The sequence below is a fragment of the Schistocerca gregaria genome, chromosome 4 (genome assembly GCF_023897955.1).
Source record: "Schistocerca gregaria isolate iqSchGreg1 chromosome 4, iqSchGreg1.2, whole genome shotgun sequence".
Lineage (NCBI taxonomy): Eukaryota > Metazoa > Arthropoda > Insecta > Orthoptera > Acrididae > Schistocerca > Schistocerca gregaria.
Genome location: NC_064923.1, coordinates 259,730,295 through 259,749,530, shown reverse-complemented (window position 1 = coordinate 259,749,530; position 19,236 = coordinate 259,730,295). Strand labels below are relative to the sequence as shown.

The 19,236-nt window shown below is 42.7% G+C and overlaps 2 protein-coding genes across 2 annotated transcripts in view; one reads left to right on the top strand and one right to left on the bottom strand.

Moving 5' to 3' along the window:
- Positions 1-19,236, top strand: part of LOC126365758 (probable G-protein coupled receptor 139) — a 1,098,473-nt gene that overhangs the window by 745,038 nt on the left and 334,199 nt on the right. The window lies entirely within an intron of this gene.
- LOC126365761 (putative defense protein) lies at positions 6,146-18,387 on the bottom strand. Its single transcript, XM_050008260.1, has 5 exons — positions 18,188-18,387; positions 13,448-13,578; positions 9,228-9,316; positions 7,073-7,139; positions 6,146-6,532 (listed from the first exon to the last, which is right to left on the bottom strand). The coding sequence occupies exons 1-5, from the start codon at positions 18,285-18,287 to the stop codon at positions 6,497-6,499; spliced, it is 423 nt and encodes a 140-aa protein (XP_049864217.1). The 5' UTR covers positions 18,288-18,387; the 3' UTR covers positions 6,146-6,496.

Sequence of the window (19,236 nt, the reverse complement as noted above, 5' to 3'; positions counted from 1 at the left end):
ACAATATAGAAAAATCAATAGCGAATTAACGTTTAATGTATTACTCTGGTTTCAGGCTAGTGCAGAGTAGTTTCCTCTCGTTTTTGTAATGAGGAACAGTACATATGCAGTGTTGGAAAAATGTAGTTTTGGATCATTTTCCAGGCGTGTACCAAAACTGTAAGTCACGTTAAACGAAAGAGTGCAATTAAAGTACTTGCAAGACATCTACTACATATGAATAAGGGTTTACTTCCATTGTAAAATTTAACGAGTTGTAAAAAGTAAAATACAACAGAAGTTCTGTAGATCGTCAGATCAGTAATAGTAAGTGAAAGCGTCATTTTTATGAAAATGGTAAAACCCGAATCTGATATGACCTGCATTACGTGTCTTAAATTGATGTGGTTGTAAGAAATTTGTGCAGCAATGTTTTATCTTAACGTGAGGTGTGTAAAGTGTTATTTATACATGGCGATGTGTGCAGACAACGCAGTGCTTTTACATGTTTGTCTTACAGGTGCTTGACAATGACAAGTAGTCGAAATTAACTAATCGCAAAATTAAATAAAAATCATGTTACAGTATACTACGGACCATGTTTACGATTATTAGACTCTGGAAGCTGTGGATTCCCACTAACACAAAATCTATCACTTGTTCGAAAACGATAAAGCCTAAGACTGATAAGACCATTCACACACAGGGAACGTGACGTAGCAGTCAACTATCTCGGCAGGCAAAATCTGATAAAAACCACGCTCCAGTGCGTTGCCTCTACAGAAGTGGGTCTTATACCTTATCTCAAGTACTTTTAAAACTTACTGTCTCGATCAATGGCTTTCCAGTCCTCACACTCACTTCACAGAGAAGTCGCCAGTCACTACCATACAAAGTCGTACTTCTCATATGATTGCATAACACTCATAAAACGTGAAGCTGGAATACACTCCATGTGGCTGTTCGCTCTAGCGCACGCACCTGTTGAATTTAATGACAACATCGATACAAACGAGGCTGTTTGTCATACATGAAAGTAGTAAGCTGCGTGTACATGCCATTATCTCAAACCATTCACAATGGTTTCTGTGCATGAGAACGTGTGCATGTGAGTTTGTGTGTGTGTGTGTGTGTGTGTGTGTGTGTGTGTGTGAATGAGTGCACAACAGTGTTGAGCTTAAGTGTTGCTCACTCTGCGCTAAGAGGCTGTGTCGCGCGTTAAATACATTTTCGTCGAAACGACACTGTCTCCAAGCAGACTTTATCTAGTAATGTTTTATAATATGTAATGGTTATGTGTACCGAAAAGGCCAGTTTCTCAATTGGAGCTTGAAGTATATTAGAAAATAGTAAATCTTTCTGGATTTGCCGCATATTCATGAATTCGCCTTTTGTTGTTAGCATATCCATAATCAAGAATTAGAGCTCCGCAAACAAAATTACTTCAGTCTAATTTATTCATTTTCGTTACGATACCTGTTTTATTTATCCAAATATCGTTTTCAGTTCTTACCACAGAACGTTAAAATGTTGGAACCAGGAATCAAAAGACTGATATGTGCATGAAACTGAAAGATCAACAAGTGCCTTACTTGCTTACGTAAAGTACTTTGAGGAACCTAAAGAAGAGCGGGCTTATCTGAACAAAGGGAGTTTTGCTGTCGACTTTTAATCGTAATCTATTCCTTTACTGCAGCTTTCTTCGTATCTCCTTGAACCACTCTGTGTTGTCTGCAGATATCTGTTGTGGTCTACTGAGGTTCACATATCAAAAAGTAATTTAAAATTTCGCAAACAGTTTGTAGAGATACTCTGAATGAGCCGAGGATATCGAATAAAAAGTAAATTTGTTAAGCCTCCGAGGAGCATCTTCGAAGGGTAAATGATGGAAACAGTGCTTTCATGCTAGAACAACAAACTCTGTCCTACCACCCTTTATGAAGTCATTTACGAATAACATAAATTGTTTCGTGACTGCAATTACACTGAATGTGGAGCGAGTAAATGATGTGCTCTCCACATCTCTCATATCATGGGGCGTCATCACTGTCTACCTTATTATTTTATTTTTTCATCTGATATGACTCTTGTACAGACATCCATTTATAGTTATTGTACTACCGTCGCCATACATACTGTTTTTGGTTACCATAACAGCAGAACTCAAATCTCAGATAAAAAATTTACCATTCACTACCCTTCAGTATAATTTCATTGTGCCTCATTGACAACCGCAATCGACTTTTGATATGTAATTAAGGTAAGTAGACCGTTCGACCTTCCTTTTTCAGGTCTATACGCTTCAGAATGCAACATGTTTTTAAACAAATCTTTTTGGCTGATGGGCACTGCTTGTCTGACTGTCCCTTCATTTCTCAGCAAGATTTGTGCACTCCACAGGAGATCTTTGATCGCACTGGAGGGCAGTGTATTGCGAAATACAAATATCATTGTTGAAGGTTCACAGGTGTCCACCTTATCCATTGTTCTCTAGAAGCTGAGTCGACGTGATTCGCAGCTGTGCCCTACCAAAAGCGATATCCATGCACACTTCCCTAAAGAGCTAAAAACTTCAAATTGTTACTTGCACTTCACAGTATAGGTAGGTATGCCCCGATTACCTCAACCAGGAGCGAACTACCTGCTAAAGGCAAGATTCAAGTTGCCACCTGGCACTCAGTTTTCACGTGTCAGAATAATCATCGTGGCGTGTGCTGCCCTACAGAATAAAAAAGAATCATTGTGGTTCAGATTCAACGTTAATCCGTAAGTCGTCATGTTGTTGTAGTTGTGATCTTCAGTCCTGAGACTGGTTTGATCCAGTTCTCCATGCTGCTCTATCCTGTGCAAGCTTCTTCATCTCCCAGTACCTACCGCAACCCACATCCTTTTGAATCTGCTTAGTGTAGCCATTTCTTGGTCTCCCTCTACGGTTTCTACCCTCCACGCTGCCCTCCAATACTAAATTCGTGATCCCTTGATGCCTCAGAACATGTCCTACCAACCGATCCCTTCTTCTGGTCAAGTTGTGCCACAAATTTCTCTTCTCCCCAATCCTATTCAATACTTCCTCATCAGTTATGTGATCTACCCATCTAATCTTCAGCATTCTTCTGTAGCACCACATTTTGAAAGCTTCTATTCTCTTCGTGTCCAAACTATTTATCGTCCATCGTACATGGCTACACTCCATACACATACGTTCAGAAATGTCTTCCTGACACTTAAATCTATACTCGATGTTAACAAATTTCTCTTCTACAGAAATGCTTTCCTTGCCATTGCCAGTCTACATTTTATATCCTCTCTACTTCGACCATCATCAGTTATTTTGCTCCCCAAATAGCAAAACTCCTTTACTACTTCAAGTGTCTCATTTCCTAATCTAATTCCCTCAGCAAAACTTACCGTTTTCCAATTTACCTACAGGTTGATGACACTATTACGTTTACGACTTTTCTATGTGAGAAAGTTGCTCAACAGTTTTGCGTAAGTTTTTTCTTTAAAAGTGATATTTGTCCCGAGGCACTCCACGTCTTTGTAGCAAAACTAACTGACCCGTTAGTTCTCAACGCCTACAGCCTGGCTGCTAAAACAGTACTAGTTCCTTGTGCCATCGTTTCGCTGCCTGTCTTCTGCAGCCTACCGTCGATTTGCCATCGATAGCTTTCCGTCACGTGTCGCCAGAGCCGTTAACATATCAGCGGCGAATATGCTCCTGCTTAAAAAACTCTGAAAAGTGGGATACCAGCTACCTCATTCTACCTTTCTCAGCATCTTTAAAAATTCTCCCAAAAATTTAGCCTACAAATATATTCTCACTCATTCTGTCCAGCTCATTCTCATTACGTCTTTGTGTCTCTTGAGCCATCACTGCCTCCTGTCTCAGCCACGGTCTCCTTCGATCTGTCCTACTACAAATACAGGCTCCTCTCACTGTAACTGTCTGGCTCTTGCTCTCTGTTACTGCAGCTGTCTCGTTCATTTCTTCCCACTGCTTCTCTTCCCAGTGTCATTATCAGTGTCTTCCTAATTGTCATTCTCATAGACTCTGTCTCTCACTATCACTGGCTTTCAATCACTTTCAATTTCTCCTCTTTATTCCTCTCCCAGTGGCGCGGTCCCGTGCACCCTTTTCCTAGCACTGTTCATTCACTGTCAAATGTGCTCCACTCGCATTGTGTCCCTCTCTTTCTCTCACACTGCCAATGTCTCCTATGCTTTTACTATACCACAACCACTGTCTACCATTTTCCAGCATTGATTACTTTCCTTTATCTTTCCCACCACCACTGTTTCCTTCTCTCTAAGCGTAAAAAGGGGAATGATGTTTGTATGCTAAAATGTTTAGAAATTTTTTAAAGGTGATGAGGAATGTAGAATGAGGCAGCTGATACCCCATTTTTTAGTCAGGGTCTTTTAATTAAATAGGAACATATTCGCCTCTTTGTGCGTTTGTAGGACCATCTTTCCGCTGTTCCCGTCATTTTCCTGCTGCAGCACGGTATGTCATCCGTATGAAGGGAACTGTATGGGTCAGTAAAATTTTGATAGTTAAATTTCGTGGAACTGAAATAACGCAAAACTAAATTCACAACCTTACACCGAATTTTACGTGCACGTAATTTTTGCACGTGACCCGCCAGGTCAGCGGAGAGCGCTATTTCGCTGCTTCCTGAACTCGGGTAGGCGCGCCGGTTCGAAACCGGATCGAATCCACACGGCGGATTACCGACGAGGGCCATTGCACCGGCCAGCCTGGGTGTGGTTTTTAGGCGGTTTTTCCCATACCACTAGATGAATACCAGGCTGGTCCCCTACGTCCCGTCTCAGTTACACGACTCACAGACATCTGAAGACGTTCGCACTCTTCCATGGCTTACACTAGATGCAGACAGCTGGGGTACACTAATTCCATCCCGGGGGATTTGGGGTGGCGAGAGGAAGGGCATCCGGCCACCCTCTGACACTTGACACTAACAACGCTAAATCCATAGTAACAAGGCCGACTCCGCGGTGTAAGTGGGGCAGACGTATAAAGAAATGATGATGATAAATTTTGCACGTGCTTCAGTACTGCAACATGGGGTTCTCAGAGCCTTGTGATGATAAAGGAGACAGTTCACAGCATATTTCATAGTGCTACAGCCGTTTACAATCAACGTTTTCGCATCACACCGAACGTTACGTGCATATTCTACGTGTACTAACATGGTAAATTTGAGCTACTGTATCTTGGAAACGAATAAAGATATTGAGAAAATTTTCATTGTTATTCGAGATAGCCATAAAAAAATACAGCCATTTTCTGTGCATGGCAGTTGTGTTTCTCCATAATAAATAGAGATATTTGAAAACGAAAAGATGTTATTTCTAGATAGACGCCTAGAGAACAATTTGAACTACTATATCTTGGAAACGAATAAAGATATTGAGAAAATTTTCGTTGTTATTCGAGATAGCCATAAAAAATACAGCCATTTTCTGTGCACAGCAGTTGTGTTTCTCGATTATAAATAGAGATATTTGAAAACGAAAAGATGTTACTTCTAGATAGACGCCTAGAGAACATATGTTAAAATTTGAGAAGTTTGTTTCGGTTATTTACTGGTACTTAGATTTCCGTCGCTAACGGTGCCAAAATGGTGCAAAACGCTTTCTTTTCGGGTGTTCCCAGGAACCACTCATGAACGAAATGATGCCCTCTTAAGCCCCTAAGACGCACCGTTGACTACATATAATGCAAAAAGGACCAATGGATTCTCTTCATTTGTCTAAGCTGGAGAAAGTGTGTAATATTCAAATTCTGAGCCTTTACTATAAGATAGTTACAGTAAGACGACCTTTGTGTTGGGTATTCTCATAGTCCCTAGCACAAGGACTATCCAAAACACTTGACCCTATCATTCTGTTACCAATAGAATCCAATGTATAATCCCTGGAAAATCCCCATTTTTACGCACGGCTTTTAGGAACATGCGCACCTACAAAAATGTATTGTACTCTGTTTTTTGAAGTCATTACGCCAACGAGAGACAACTAACACCGGAGTCCGTACTGTTAGATATACCATGTGAGGTGGTGAGCTGGGTGATGGGCTCCAATAACAATTAAATAGCTCAAGAGTATGAGAATACAGTTGTTTTATTTTTTTTTAAAAAAAAACATCAGTTATATTCTTGATGACGGCAGGATGTGAGGCAGACGTCGCTTTCATATCCTCGTCGTCATATCAAGTTCTCCGGAACACAAAGCAAGCTGTCTGACCACCCTTTTACTTTTCAGGTGTGCAAGGCAAGATGTTTTCCTGTTGTGTCTCTGTGTTATCTTTGAACTTCTTCAAGCTAAGGACATAGAGTGGTCTCATAACTTTAATCTAAATAGTCCAATCACCTATTGCATTAGCTTATTATTACCAACACTAACAATCACATTGTTATTTAATTTTTAATGCGTCGACTTGGAAAGAATGTGTTTACACGACACTGTCGTCACTGTCACAATGCATTTCCGATCTTCATGCAGCAACGATGTGGGAAGCCTTCTGCGCGGTCTGCAAAGAATAAAAAAAATAAAGTTACAGTACTGAAATTAAATACAAAGCCAAATAAGTTAGCTAAATTTACGCGGTATGACATCCTGCATCTTCAACAAAGAAGTTTCAAAACTTGTTTTGTTCTCAGAAATGACTAGAAAGAAACGACAATAACACACTGAACGTGAACCCACTATGTAAGTCCTCGTGCTTTCGTTGCTGATGTTATTGCCTCAGGCTTTCGTAGCTGATATCATTCAAGGTTAAATATTCTAGGATGATAATTATCTTCAGTTTCTTCTACATGATCCACCTTCTAATAACCGTGAACACCAAAAGATTCAGAAAAAGTTCTCAGCACAGGGGTCCAACCGCAGATCGTGTAGAGGAAATTCAAGATGAATTGACCTGATATGCTAGAATATTTAACCTTATTTAACCTTCAGTCAGTAAACTTATTTTGTTGTATCTCTAAACTACCTAATACAAAAAAGGGAAATAAAATAACTTAAATATGTAGTAATTTAAAAGTAACTTACTGACAAGCGGTGTACTTACCCCGACCGTGACAGTTTCTGACTCGACGCCGACCCAGAACTCGGGGAAGGTCTTCACGAAAGACGCTCTGCAACAGAAGTGAGTCAGCTTTAGAAACTAGTCCGTTAGTCGCGCTGTGGTAATGTGCTGTTAGCTTTGCTACGCACACCAAGGGCACGAAAATCAGTCAACAGAATACACTGGCTCAGAAGTATTCAAAAATGGTTTAAATGGCTCTGAGCACTATGGGACTTAACATCTGTGATCATCAGTCCCCTAGAACTTAGAACTACTTAAACCTAACTAACCTAAGTACATCACACACACACACCCATGCTCAAGGCAGGATTCGAACCTGCGACCGTAGGGGTCACGCTGTTCCAGACTGAAGAGCCTAGAACCGCACGGCCACACCGGCCGGCTCAGAAGTATTACTTCTCTTTTACAGTGCACATCTCGGTGTGACGGAAGTAGAGCTATTTACTTTCCACTCATAAGAGTGCTAATCCCGTTTAGTTAACAAATAACAAACGTGTATTATATTTGCCAATAATTTAAGTACTAGCTGCATACAGATTTCCTGATGAACCTGTAAGACTTCTGACAAGCTTCCATTCAACTTTGAACTATTAACATGGTTCGAAAGTATGATAAAAGTTTTATAATCTAAGTGCGCTGATCGCTTCATTCTGATTTGACAAAGCGCATTTAAGTTAAATTTTATCTTTATTCAGAGAATAGGGTGAGTCTGAAATATTACTGCCGTTACTTCATTTCTTAATTACACACTGATATTTCGCAGCGTAAGACTCATATGAGATTTTCTCTACGTCTCCATAATACGCTTTTTAAAATCACAGATATCGTAAAGGAAATTATTTGAAACGGATAAGTGGATCTGTGAACAATGAAATAGAATATTACTGGCACAGTATACACTTGAAAATAAACAAAAAAAAACAGATGTTCCGAGGAAAATCATAGCAGATTTTCAGCGGTTTAGCTGGAAAAGATTGGCTAAGCCGTACATAGGGATCTATCTCAAAATTCACTGAAAATGGAGGCAGTATAGGAAGCCAAAATGATGTGCACTCTTTTGGGACTGACACACCTCGAACTGTTTCGTCGACTTAATAACACATATTGAAGGAAATTTATAGTAAAATTATATGACGGAATCTCACACTCACAAACGACGGCATTCTTTTCAGTTTTGTACTGTACTATCTACCTTCTTGGCTTTATGAGCATGTCCAGTGAGGTGGTTTACCCAGAAAGAAAGTTAATAGCTTAATAATAATTAATTGTTTAGTATGGAGAACGACTTGGAGAACAATGAGTGGTGCGTGAAAGAAATGGTATTCCTGAGTCCCCTATCGCGGTCTACAAACGGACTGGAAGCAATTTTGGCGCTGTATCGGTTTGTTGCAGGCCACTACACAACGAACAGCTGTGAAGAGTAGGAAACTACAGGGAAAAAGGACTACATAAAATGAAACGGAAAAGCAGCTTGTAGAATATTACACACGCCAGGACTGTGTAAAAGACGGGAACTAGGGAATGGGCGTTGAGGTAATACATTTTTTTTAAATCGGCAACGTAAAACAGTTTCTGTGGTCCATTGCTAAAGGAAGCAGAGAAATGCGCTAAGAAATTCCTGGACATCGGCAGGAGGAAGGCCACGAAAATCAGCGTCTGTGCGAGCATTCGACAAGAAGCTAGGAACGAGAATCTCCACGAGGACTCTGAGATTAAAGACGGCTGGCAAACGGTATGCGGTGTCAGCAGTAACAACTCGTAAACAATAAACGGCAAATGTGAGGAACAAAGAACTTTACATTTTTGAATGAGGTTTCTTCCAACTGTACTACCTGCCTTTCCAGGGAGCGTTTATTAGCTTCACTGTAGGGACAGTAATAACGGTAGTTAGTCCACCATGCCACATTGCTGAAAACCCGTACTAATTTGCGATGAACCTCGTTGAGGGGCAGATTTGATTTCATGTCGTTATTACTATTACTATTATTATTATTTAATGACGAAGTAGAATTTTGAGGAAACTTTTTAAGAGGAAACAGCAGGTTCATAAAAATCCCAGTCCATTTACGTCGCAAGCAGTGGTTAAGGGGTCGGCATATTCAATTCAGTCGCATGTGTAGTGTAGTGGAAGTCTCACCTGAAAACGATGACGTCGTTAATGTCAGGCGCCACCCACTCGACATCCAGTTCCTCGGTGTCTTCACTCGAAACATATTCCAAGGCGTTCTGAAAGCAGACAGACGCATAATTACGCTTATTCACTAATTATCTAAAATGTCGCAGTGTCTCTCGTCACCATTTATGTTTCACGTACTGAACGAATCTAAATTATTGTTTTTAAATTCTGCAGTTTTTGATTGAGCGATCAGAAATTTTCACTCATAGCTGAAATAGCGAAAGTTACAAGACGTAATGGTTTCTGTTCTTCAAAGAGAGATGGTTGGTTGGTTGTTTTGGGGGAAGAGACCAAACTGCGAGGTCATCAGTCTCATCGGTTTAGGGAAGGAAGTCGGCGTGCCCTTGCAAAGGAACCATCCCGGCGTTTGCCTGGAGCGATTTAGGGAAATCACGGAAAACCTAAATCAGGATGGCCGGACGCGGGATTGAACCGTCGTCCTCCAGAATGCGAGTCCAGTGTGCTAACCACTGCGCCACCTCGCTCGGTTCAAAGAGAGAATTTTATGTCTCACAGATATGTTTGATAAGAAATATTTGTTTGTACATAATTCAGTATAAATGCATGCTGTTATGTAATAAATATTTATGTACAACTTTTGGAAAATAACTCAAATATTTAAGATTAATTGTTTCCGTTTCTGAAGCACGGATGGTATAAATGTTGAATTTGTAGATTGCTGGAAAACATATTGCTGTATTACTATGTATGTCTGTAGTATCCAACAGACGTATTCTCATTTTTACAAACAGCTCTGTTGCATCGTAATCTAGTTCTACCCTTAGTTTGTATTTTACACTGAAGTTGCAGTTTCACATTGGATTAGGTGAAAGCACCACTAATCTGTCTCTCGCCCTCAAGTAACGTGGATCCTGTATTGTCATACATGTAAAGTTACAACCAGATTCTAAGTTCTTCCTCTGTCAGTACTGTAACAGATACTGTAACAGATTTCCTATATCAATGCCTTTTATATCACAAGGGAAAAGCTCATTTAAACACGTTTGATGGTGCGCGAACCAAACTACATCTTGCTTAGTATATGGAAGAAATAAATTATCATGTATGTTGTTTAAGAGTTAAATCTTTGGCGTAGCACCTTGTCAAGTAATAAATATGTGAATCAGAAGCGTAACTAACTTCTTTCAGCTTCTGGAGAACTGCAGGAATTTCTATTTTACTGCCATTTGAGTAGAACGTGTAGCACCTGGGACCGGACCGCAGCGACGCATGGATGCACGCCAAGACCGTAGGATCCTACGCAGTGCCGTAGGGGACCGCACCGCCACTTCCCAGCAAATTAGGGACACTGTTGCTCCTGGGGTATCGGCGAGGACCATTCGCAACCGTCTCCATGAAGCTGGGCTACGGTCTCGCACACCTTTAGGCCGTCTTCCGCTCACGCCCCAACATCGTGCAGCCCGCCTCTAGTGGTGTCGCGACAGGCGTGAATGGAGGGACGAATGGAGACGTGTCGTCTTCAGCGATGAGAATCGCTTCTGCTTTGGTGCCAATGATGGTCGTATGCGTGTTTGGCGCCGTGCAGGTGAGCGCCACAATCAGGACTGCATACGACCGAGGCACACAGGGCCAACACCCTGCATCATGGTGTGGGGAGCGATCTCCTACACTGGCCATACACCTCTGGTGATCGTCGAGGGGACACTGAATAGTGCACGGTACATCCAAACCATCATCGAACCCATCGTTATACCATTCCTAGACCGGCAAGGGAACTTGCTGTTCCAACAGGACAATGCACGTCCACATGTATCCCGTGCCACCCAACGGGCTCTAGAAGGTGTAAGTCAACTACCCTGGCCAGCAAGATCTCCGGATCTGTCCCCCATTGAGCATGTTTGGGACTGGATGAAGCGTCGTCTCACGCGGTCTGCACGTCCAGCACGAACGCTGGTCCAACTGAGGCGCCAGGTTTAAATGTCATGGCAAGCCGTTCCACAGGACTACATCCAGCATCTCTACGATCGTCTCCATGGGAGAATAGCAGCCTGCATTGCTGCGAAAGGTGGATATACACTGTACTAGTGCCGACATTGTGCATGCTCTGTTGCCTGTGTCTATGTGCCTGTGGTTCTGTCAGTGCGATCGTGTGATGTATCTGACCCCAGGAATGTGTCAATAAAGTTTCCCCTTCCTGGCACAATGAATTCACGGTGTTCTTATTTCAATTTCCAGGAGTGTATTATACAGACCTCGTTGTGTGCATTTCCATACCAGGAAATTACTTGGAATCGAACTCAAGAAAAAAGTTATTTAATTAAATGGTTAATAATTTGTAATTAGAATGTCCGAGAGAACTTTTCATTAAAATAACACTGTTTTGAGGTCGTGAGAGGGACGGGAGGAGGCAGAGCATGTTCTACTCAGTAAGTAAGCAAGCAAGCAAGCTTGTATGAAAATTTATGTAGACACCAAAGAGCGTCTCACGGACTGTTTTAAGGCATCGATATCTCACTGACACCCCTCCATTCCCTCAGAAAACCACAAAGGTGATGTACCCCAATCGCGAAGGACGAAGAACTTGCGCAAATTATAACGATAACTCCGCCAAGACTAGAGGACCCGTCTTGCGGGCAAACGTATATACAGGGTGTCGCAGCTATCTTGTCCACCCAAGATATCTCTGGAACAATAGCAGCTATTGGAAAACGACTTTCACCGGTATCAATGTAGGTCTGGGACCCATAAATATACATATTTGGAAACATTCTAAAATGAAAGAATATATGTTTTTTAACACAAACTTACGTTTTTTTAAATGTACCTGCTATATTTTTTCTTCAGCAATCCATAGCATTACAAAGCACATACACAATGGCGTTGTTTGCATCGCAATATTTCCATTACATCCCGAGATATTGAGACGCGAAGTTGACGCTTGAAACACCCGACATGCGCTGCTAGCGCACGTCCTGAGGTTCATGTGTGAACCCCATGCTGCCCGTAATCGCGATGTGATTGACATGCGTAATCGCCGGCCGCGGTGGTCTCGCGGTTCTAGGCGCGCAGTCCGGAACCGTGCGACTGCTACGGTCGCAGGTTCGAATCCTGCCTCGGGCATGGATGTGTGTGATGTCCTTAGGTTAGTTAGGTTTAAGTAGTTCTAAGTTCTAGGGGACTAATGACCACAGTAGTTGAGTCGCATAGTGCTCAGAGCCACATGCGTAATCACACTTCCATACTTATCAAGAGGTCCGAAACAATGGTAAAACTTTTAGTCCACTTGCTCGTTTCACTAAAACCATCAACATGAATTTTACTATTACGAGTGAATGATTAACTCTCAATTGCGCTAGATCTACAGTAAAGTAAAGCTTTAACGTTGAACGGCATTATCTTTTTAGTAACGGATGAACGATAAGCGAAGTTAACTTTGTCACTAACGTTGCGGTACACAGATATGTTACAGAACCGCATCACCCGTAGCCTTTGGGATAAATATCTGCTGGAATGTACGACGTTAATGCAGGATGGCAGCAGACCGTATTATTCGTTTCGGACCTCTTGATAAGTATGGAAGTGTGATTACGCATGTCAATCACATCGCGATTACGGGCAGCATGGGGTTCACGTCTGAGCCTCAGGACGTGCGCTAGCAGCTCATGTCGGGTGTTTGAAGCGTCAACTTCTCGTCTTAATATCTCGGGATGTAATGGGAATATTGCGATGCAATCAACGCCATTGTGTATGTGCTTTGTAATGCTATGGATTGCTGAAGAAAAAATATAGGAGGTCAATTTAAAAAAACCTAAGTTTGTGTTAAAAAACACATATGCTTTCGTTTTAGAATGTTTCCAAATACATACATTCATGCGCCCCAGCCCTACACTGATACGGGTGAAAGTCGTTTTCCAATAGCTGTTATTATTCCAGAGATATTTTGGGTGGACAAGATTATAGGGTGTCCCAGCTATATATATATATATATATATATATATATATATATATATATATATATATATGTGTGTGTGTGTGTGTGTGTGTGTGTGTGTGTGTGTGTGTGTGAGAGAGAGAGAGAGAGAGAGAGAGAAAGAGAGAGAGAGAGAGAGAGAGAGAGAGAGAGTGTGTAGCTACATGTCACAAATTTCACAATAAACGGGAAATACTTTATTCTAAACGCAACGGTCACGTAAACTGGAGAGGCAGCCGCGACTACTCACGCTGGTGCCGGGCGCGCAGTCGTCCAGAGCGACGCCGGCCACGTCGCTGGCGAGGAACTGCCCCACCGGCTGGTCCCCTTGGCGCGCCTGCACATACACGCCCCTGAACGTCGTGTTGCCCGAGAAGTGCACTGCAGCAACAGCATCAGTATTACAATACTGATAGCGCTCCAATAGCTAAGGTACATCTGCAGCAGCACATTTCAATGAAGGCATATAATGAAAGTGGAACTTCGAGCTTCTTACGAACATAAGGCATTTGGTGTCTGGAACTCACCTTATTTTATATACATTTTACTCAATGTTAATCAGTAAAAATCAATGCCTGACAACAGTCATGATGCAATTTAAAACGACGATTCCTCTTCAGATCCAACAATACTCTTCATCAGGCTCAATCTTTTATCAATAACTAACTATGCTCTTGAAGCCTGTACGATTACCGGAAGAGACAATGAGTTTCATCAATTCATACGTTACTGCTTTTTGTTGTCGTCGAACACTCGGAGGGCCAATATTGGCGAGTACTGGTAGATTTGATATTGATGTGGATTTAAGAGTTCCTGTCATGATCCTGAAGGTTCAAATGGCTCTGAGCACCATGGGACTTAACTACTGAGGTCATCAGTCCCCTAGAACTTAGAACTACTTAAACCTAACTAACCTAAGGACATCACACACATCCATTCCCGAGGCAGGATTAGAACCTGCGACCGTAGAGGTCGCGCGGCTCCAGTCTGTAGCGGCTAGAACCGCTCGGCCAAATTCGGCCGTCCATGATCCTGAATGCGTCATTTAGATCGGTATCTATTTTGTTAAGATGGCTGCTTCTACTCCAAGCAGAACAGTATTCGGCCACAGAATATACAAGTGCTTCTAATGTTGTTTTTAACTAATCAAAATATCCACGGGTGTACTGCCGGTCTATAGTGTCCAACGGGCACAATATTTCGGCGATCAAACATGTCGCCATCATCAGGTGAACTGACGGACTGAGCTCCTGTGAACGCGCCGGCACAGAGATCCGTACGCTATGGCTGCTCAGGGGGAACTGGGTTCGGTCGTGGCGGCTGCCGATTTAAATACCCTCCGCCCGCGGCGCGCTCCCTCCGCCGTCCGCGCCCCGCGCCACGGTAGCGCGGTGGAACAGATTGCGACGGCGTCTGAGATGACGTCGGTGTGATGGCTCTGTCCGCCGTGGTCGTCACAACTATGTGTTTGCTCGATTTACTCTTGATTAACCCAATCGCTGGTTCCCAAGCCTTGCTAAGATTATAGCCACAGTCACGGTTTATGAGGTCGTCATTGGTGCGAATTTCGATGGCCTCTCTAACAACGCTGTCCCAGTATGTCGATGTCTGTACCAGAATCCTCGTGCGGTCATACTCCATAGCGTGATTTTCCGACAAACAATGTTCAGCGACCGCTGACTTGCTCGGATACATCAGTCCAGTGTGCCTCTGGTGTTGACGGCATCGATCCTCGACGGTACGCATCGTCTGACCAATATACGACTTGCCACATTGACACGGAATCTGGTACACTCCGGCCTTCCTCAAACCGAGGTCATCTTTGGCGCTCCCCACCAGTGCACGAGTTTTATTCGGAGGACAAAACACAGTTCCGACCCGGTGTTTCTTCAGAATGCGGGAGATTTTCCCCGAGAGTGCGCCTGTGTATGGAATAAATGCAGTGCCTACCTCCTCCCTCGTGACTTCATCCATCTCAACAGGTTGTGATGCAGTGGTTGGGTGGAGAGCACGTTGGATCTGCCACTCTGAGTACCCATTTTTTCGAAATACAGTTCTCAGATGTTCCAATTCCTGGGGTAGACTGTGACAGGGATAGTGCGCGCCCTATGTACTAGAGTTTAAAGTACCCCATTCCTCTGTGAAGGGTGGTGGCAGCTGTCTGCATGCAAATACAGATCAGTGTGTGTTGTCTTTCGGTACACCCCATGACCTAGGGTGCCGTCAGCCCTTCTCCTGACCAAGACGTCAATGAAAGGTAATTTACCCTCCGTTTCAGTTTCCATAGTGAATTTGATGTTGGGGTGTATGGAGTTTAGATGTGTAAGGAAGTCAAGGAGTTTATCCATACCATGTGGCCAGATGACGAACGTGTCGTCCACGTAACGGAAAAAGCAAGTAGGTTTCCATTCGGATGACGACAGGGCTTCCTCCTCGAAGTTCTCCATGTACAAATTCGCTACCACCGGTGAGAGTGGGCTACCCATGGCGACTCCTTCCGTTTGTTCGTAGTATTCTCCATTAAAAACAAAAAACGTGGAAGTCAAGACATGCCTAAAAAGTTCAGTGGTATTCTCGTCAAACCTCTGACCAATCAACTCTAGCGACTATCGCAGGGGTACCCTCGTAAACAAGGAAACGACGTCAAAACTCACCATGAAATCTGACTCATCCAACCTGAAGCTATCAAGGCGTTTTTAAGTGTTTACATTAGATCCCTAGCTATCAGCAGCCAGTAAACGGACAGCTATGATGATGATGGTCATGTGGCTGAAAAAAAATGGCACTAAGCACTATGGGACTTAACATATATGGTCATCAGTCCCCTAGAACTTGGAACTACTCAAACCTAACTAACTTAAGGACATCACACACATCCATGCCCGAGGCAGGATTCGAACCTGCCACCGTAGCGGCCACGCGGTTCCAGACTGAAGCGTCTAGAACCGGCGGCCATGTGGCTGAAAACGCCTTGATTACTTGACTCTTCTTAGTGCGTGCATAGTATTATGTCGATGATCTGTGTATGGTTATTTTTTTTCTACACCGTTATTAGTTTGCAAAGTACACCTGACGAGCTGGTATACGAAATGATTGTGCTAACATGACTCGGAAAGAACATAGGTGTTGCGAGTCATTTTGTTGATAATTTGGAACTGTCGATCTGTCATTTTACACACATCTAGCTCTGTGTTTCACTGAACATGTAGAACAAGACAATATGTCTGAATTTTACCCGTGCTACCAATATGACCAAATATCAAATACGTTTGACAGTATTGGATCACTGTATGTATACGCGACCATGTTGCAGTTGGTGAAATATTCTTCTTCTTTTGGCATGGTTCAAAAATGTTCAGATGGGTATGAATTTCTAAGGGACCCTTGCTCTTTAATTTTCCACACTAGCACCATGGTACGTGTGTAATCGTTATCCATGTATAGGAATTCACCCAAACCTGTCTATGAAGCTGATGGCTTTGTGATGACGTTTCAGTAGCAACAGTGAGACACGAATATAATTATTTACTTGCTACCCTGAAAACAAAGTTAGTTACGCTAAATACTGACTCAAGGCATTGCTATTGGCTGTGATAATTGATCGAAGTTGTGCTGCTGAGGAGAAATTTAAATAAATTCAGGAACATTTTTCTAGAATGTTAGCTTTTGAGGGCAAAAGTAAACAGTAATGGCGTTTCACATATGCAGGCGGTGTTCCTAAACACATGTAGGGAACGCTGTTGTAATATAATTCCCTTCGTTGATTTCAATGCTTAACCTCAGATTACGATACGCTCGCAAAATTTACTATTGCAGTAGGGTATAAAACAGGACGTTTTGTAGTTAATTTGGCATTTAACATACCTTTGGAGATTTAATGACTTCCTTTGAATATAATGTGGAGTAGTAAACTTTACGATGAATTTTTAGCAATGCAGCAGTGATGCTGTAATTTACCGTCTAGTAAGGTCATCCAAAGACCAGTATCAGTTGCAAAGCGATTTAGAAAAGATTGCTGTATGGTGTGGCAGGTGGCAGTTGACGCTAAATAACGAAAAGTGTGAGATGATCCACATGAGTTCCAAAAGAAATCCGTTGGAATTCGATTACTCGATAAATAGTACAATTCTCAAAGCAGTCAATTCAACTAAGTACCTGGGTGTTAAAATTACGAACCACTTCAGTTGGAAGGACCACATAGATAATATTGTCGGGAAGGCGAGCCAAAGGTTGCGTTTCATTGGCAGGACACTTAGAAGATGCAACAAGTTCACTAAAGAGACAGCTTATACTACACTCGTTAGTCCTCTGTTAGAATATTGCTGCGCGATGTGGGATCCTTACCAGGTGGGATTGACGGAGGACATCGAAAGGGTGCAAAAAATGGCTGCTCGTTTTATATTATCACCTAATAAGGGAGAGAGTGTGGCAGATATGATACGCGAATTGGGATGGAAGTCATTACAGCAAAGACGTTTTTCGTCGCGGCGAGACCTTTTTACGAAATTTCAGTCACCAACTTTCTCTTCCGAATGCGAAAATATTTTGTTGAGCCCAACCTACATAGGTAGGAATGATCATCAAAATAAAATAAGAGAAATCAGAGCTCGAACAGAAAGGTTTAGGTGTTCATTTTTCCCGCGCGCTGTTCGGGAGTGGAACAGAAGAGAGATAGTATGATTGTGGTTCGATGAACCCTCTACCAAGCACTTAAATGTGAATTGCAGAGTAGTCATGTAGATGTAGATGTAGATGTAGATGTAGATGTAGATGTAGCATTTGCTCCACTGAAGTGTTGTTGGGTTAATATGGTAAAATAACATGATACGTGATTGTAACCGACTTATTTTCAGTATCGTTAGACATCAGTCACTATGCCCAACATGTGATAGAGAAAGAAATTACTACAGCCAGCACGTGTCTTTCCCGCACTCCCTGGCCCACAGTGTGAGCACGCCGTACTTGATACATGAAGCTGCGGTGCGCTCACCTGTGACGGTCTGTCCCGCGCTCACGGCGGTGGTGGACACGGAGATGGTGTAGGGCGCCGGCTCCTCGCTGGGCTGGTTGTCCCCGTGGATGGGCGCCATGTCTTCACATGCGATGGGTGGTACATGGTTGCGGTCTGAGGGCGGCGCTGCAGTCGCCAGGGGGGCCAGCAGCGCGACACAGTAAAACACCAAGAGCTGCATCCTGGACACACACACACAACACACCGGCTCCACTCTCTGTATAAAACCTGTATTGCTGCGAGACCCCGTGTCCCTCTATTCCGAACAAGTGCCCTTCTATATTCAAGATAAGCACAGTTTCAAAAATTAAATTTTACTTTTCTCCTAGGATACCTCTTAACTGCCTGAGTAATTCATAGATTATCTCGCACAGTTGTGTTTTATATATTGTAGTTAAGTCAGAATTATATCCTTTTTTTTGTATTGTGTGACATAATTAAATCTGATTAAATGGGCTTTACACCAAAACCAGTACAAGAAAAGACAAACGAATATATACCGATCGAGACATTAACTGTTACATTTTCTCGGATGAGTGGTATGTGTGCATGGAAAACTGTTACTGAAACTCCGTTCAGTATTGCAAACACTAACAGTTATACTTTGTCAGAACGTCCCCCAGCGTACCGTATTAAAGCAAGGTGAGGGCATAGTGTTAACCTATTAAGGCAAGATGAGGTCAGAGTGCGATTTTGTTTTTATTTTGACTGGTATGGCATGTAACTTAAGAAAAATAGTTTTTATTCTTGTTGTTATCCTAAGATCCTACTCGCCACAGACCTTTCCCTCATGTGGGGATTGGTAGCCTTCTAACAAACGAAACTTAAAACGCTAAATTTTGAAATTTATTTGTAAAAAGGAATACAGGGAAACTGCAGGAGGTTAACTACCTTCTTCCCGATGGTGCGGGACGCATGTGCATAGAGCAGCGGCGGCTACTGACCTGCTAGGGTCGGAGTCGTGAGCTGGAAGTCTCGTCGGGGGTGCAGACAGTATGCAGCACATTTCGCCTAAGCGGTGCCTTAAA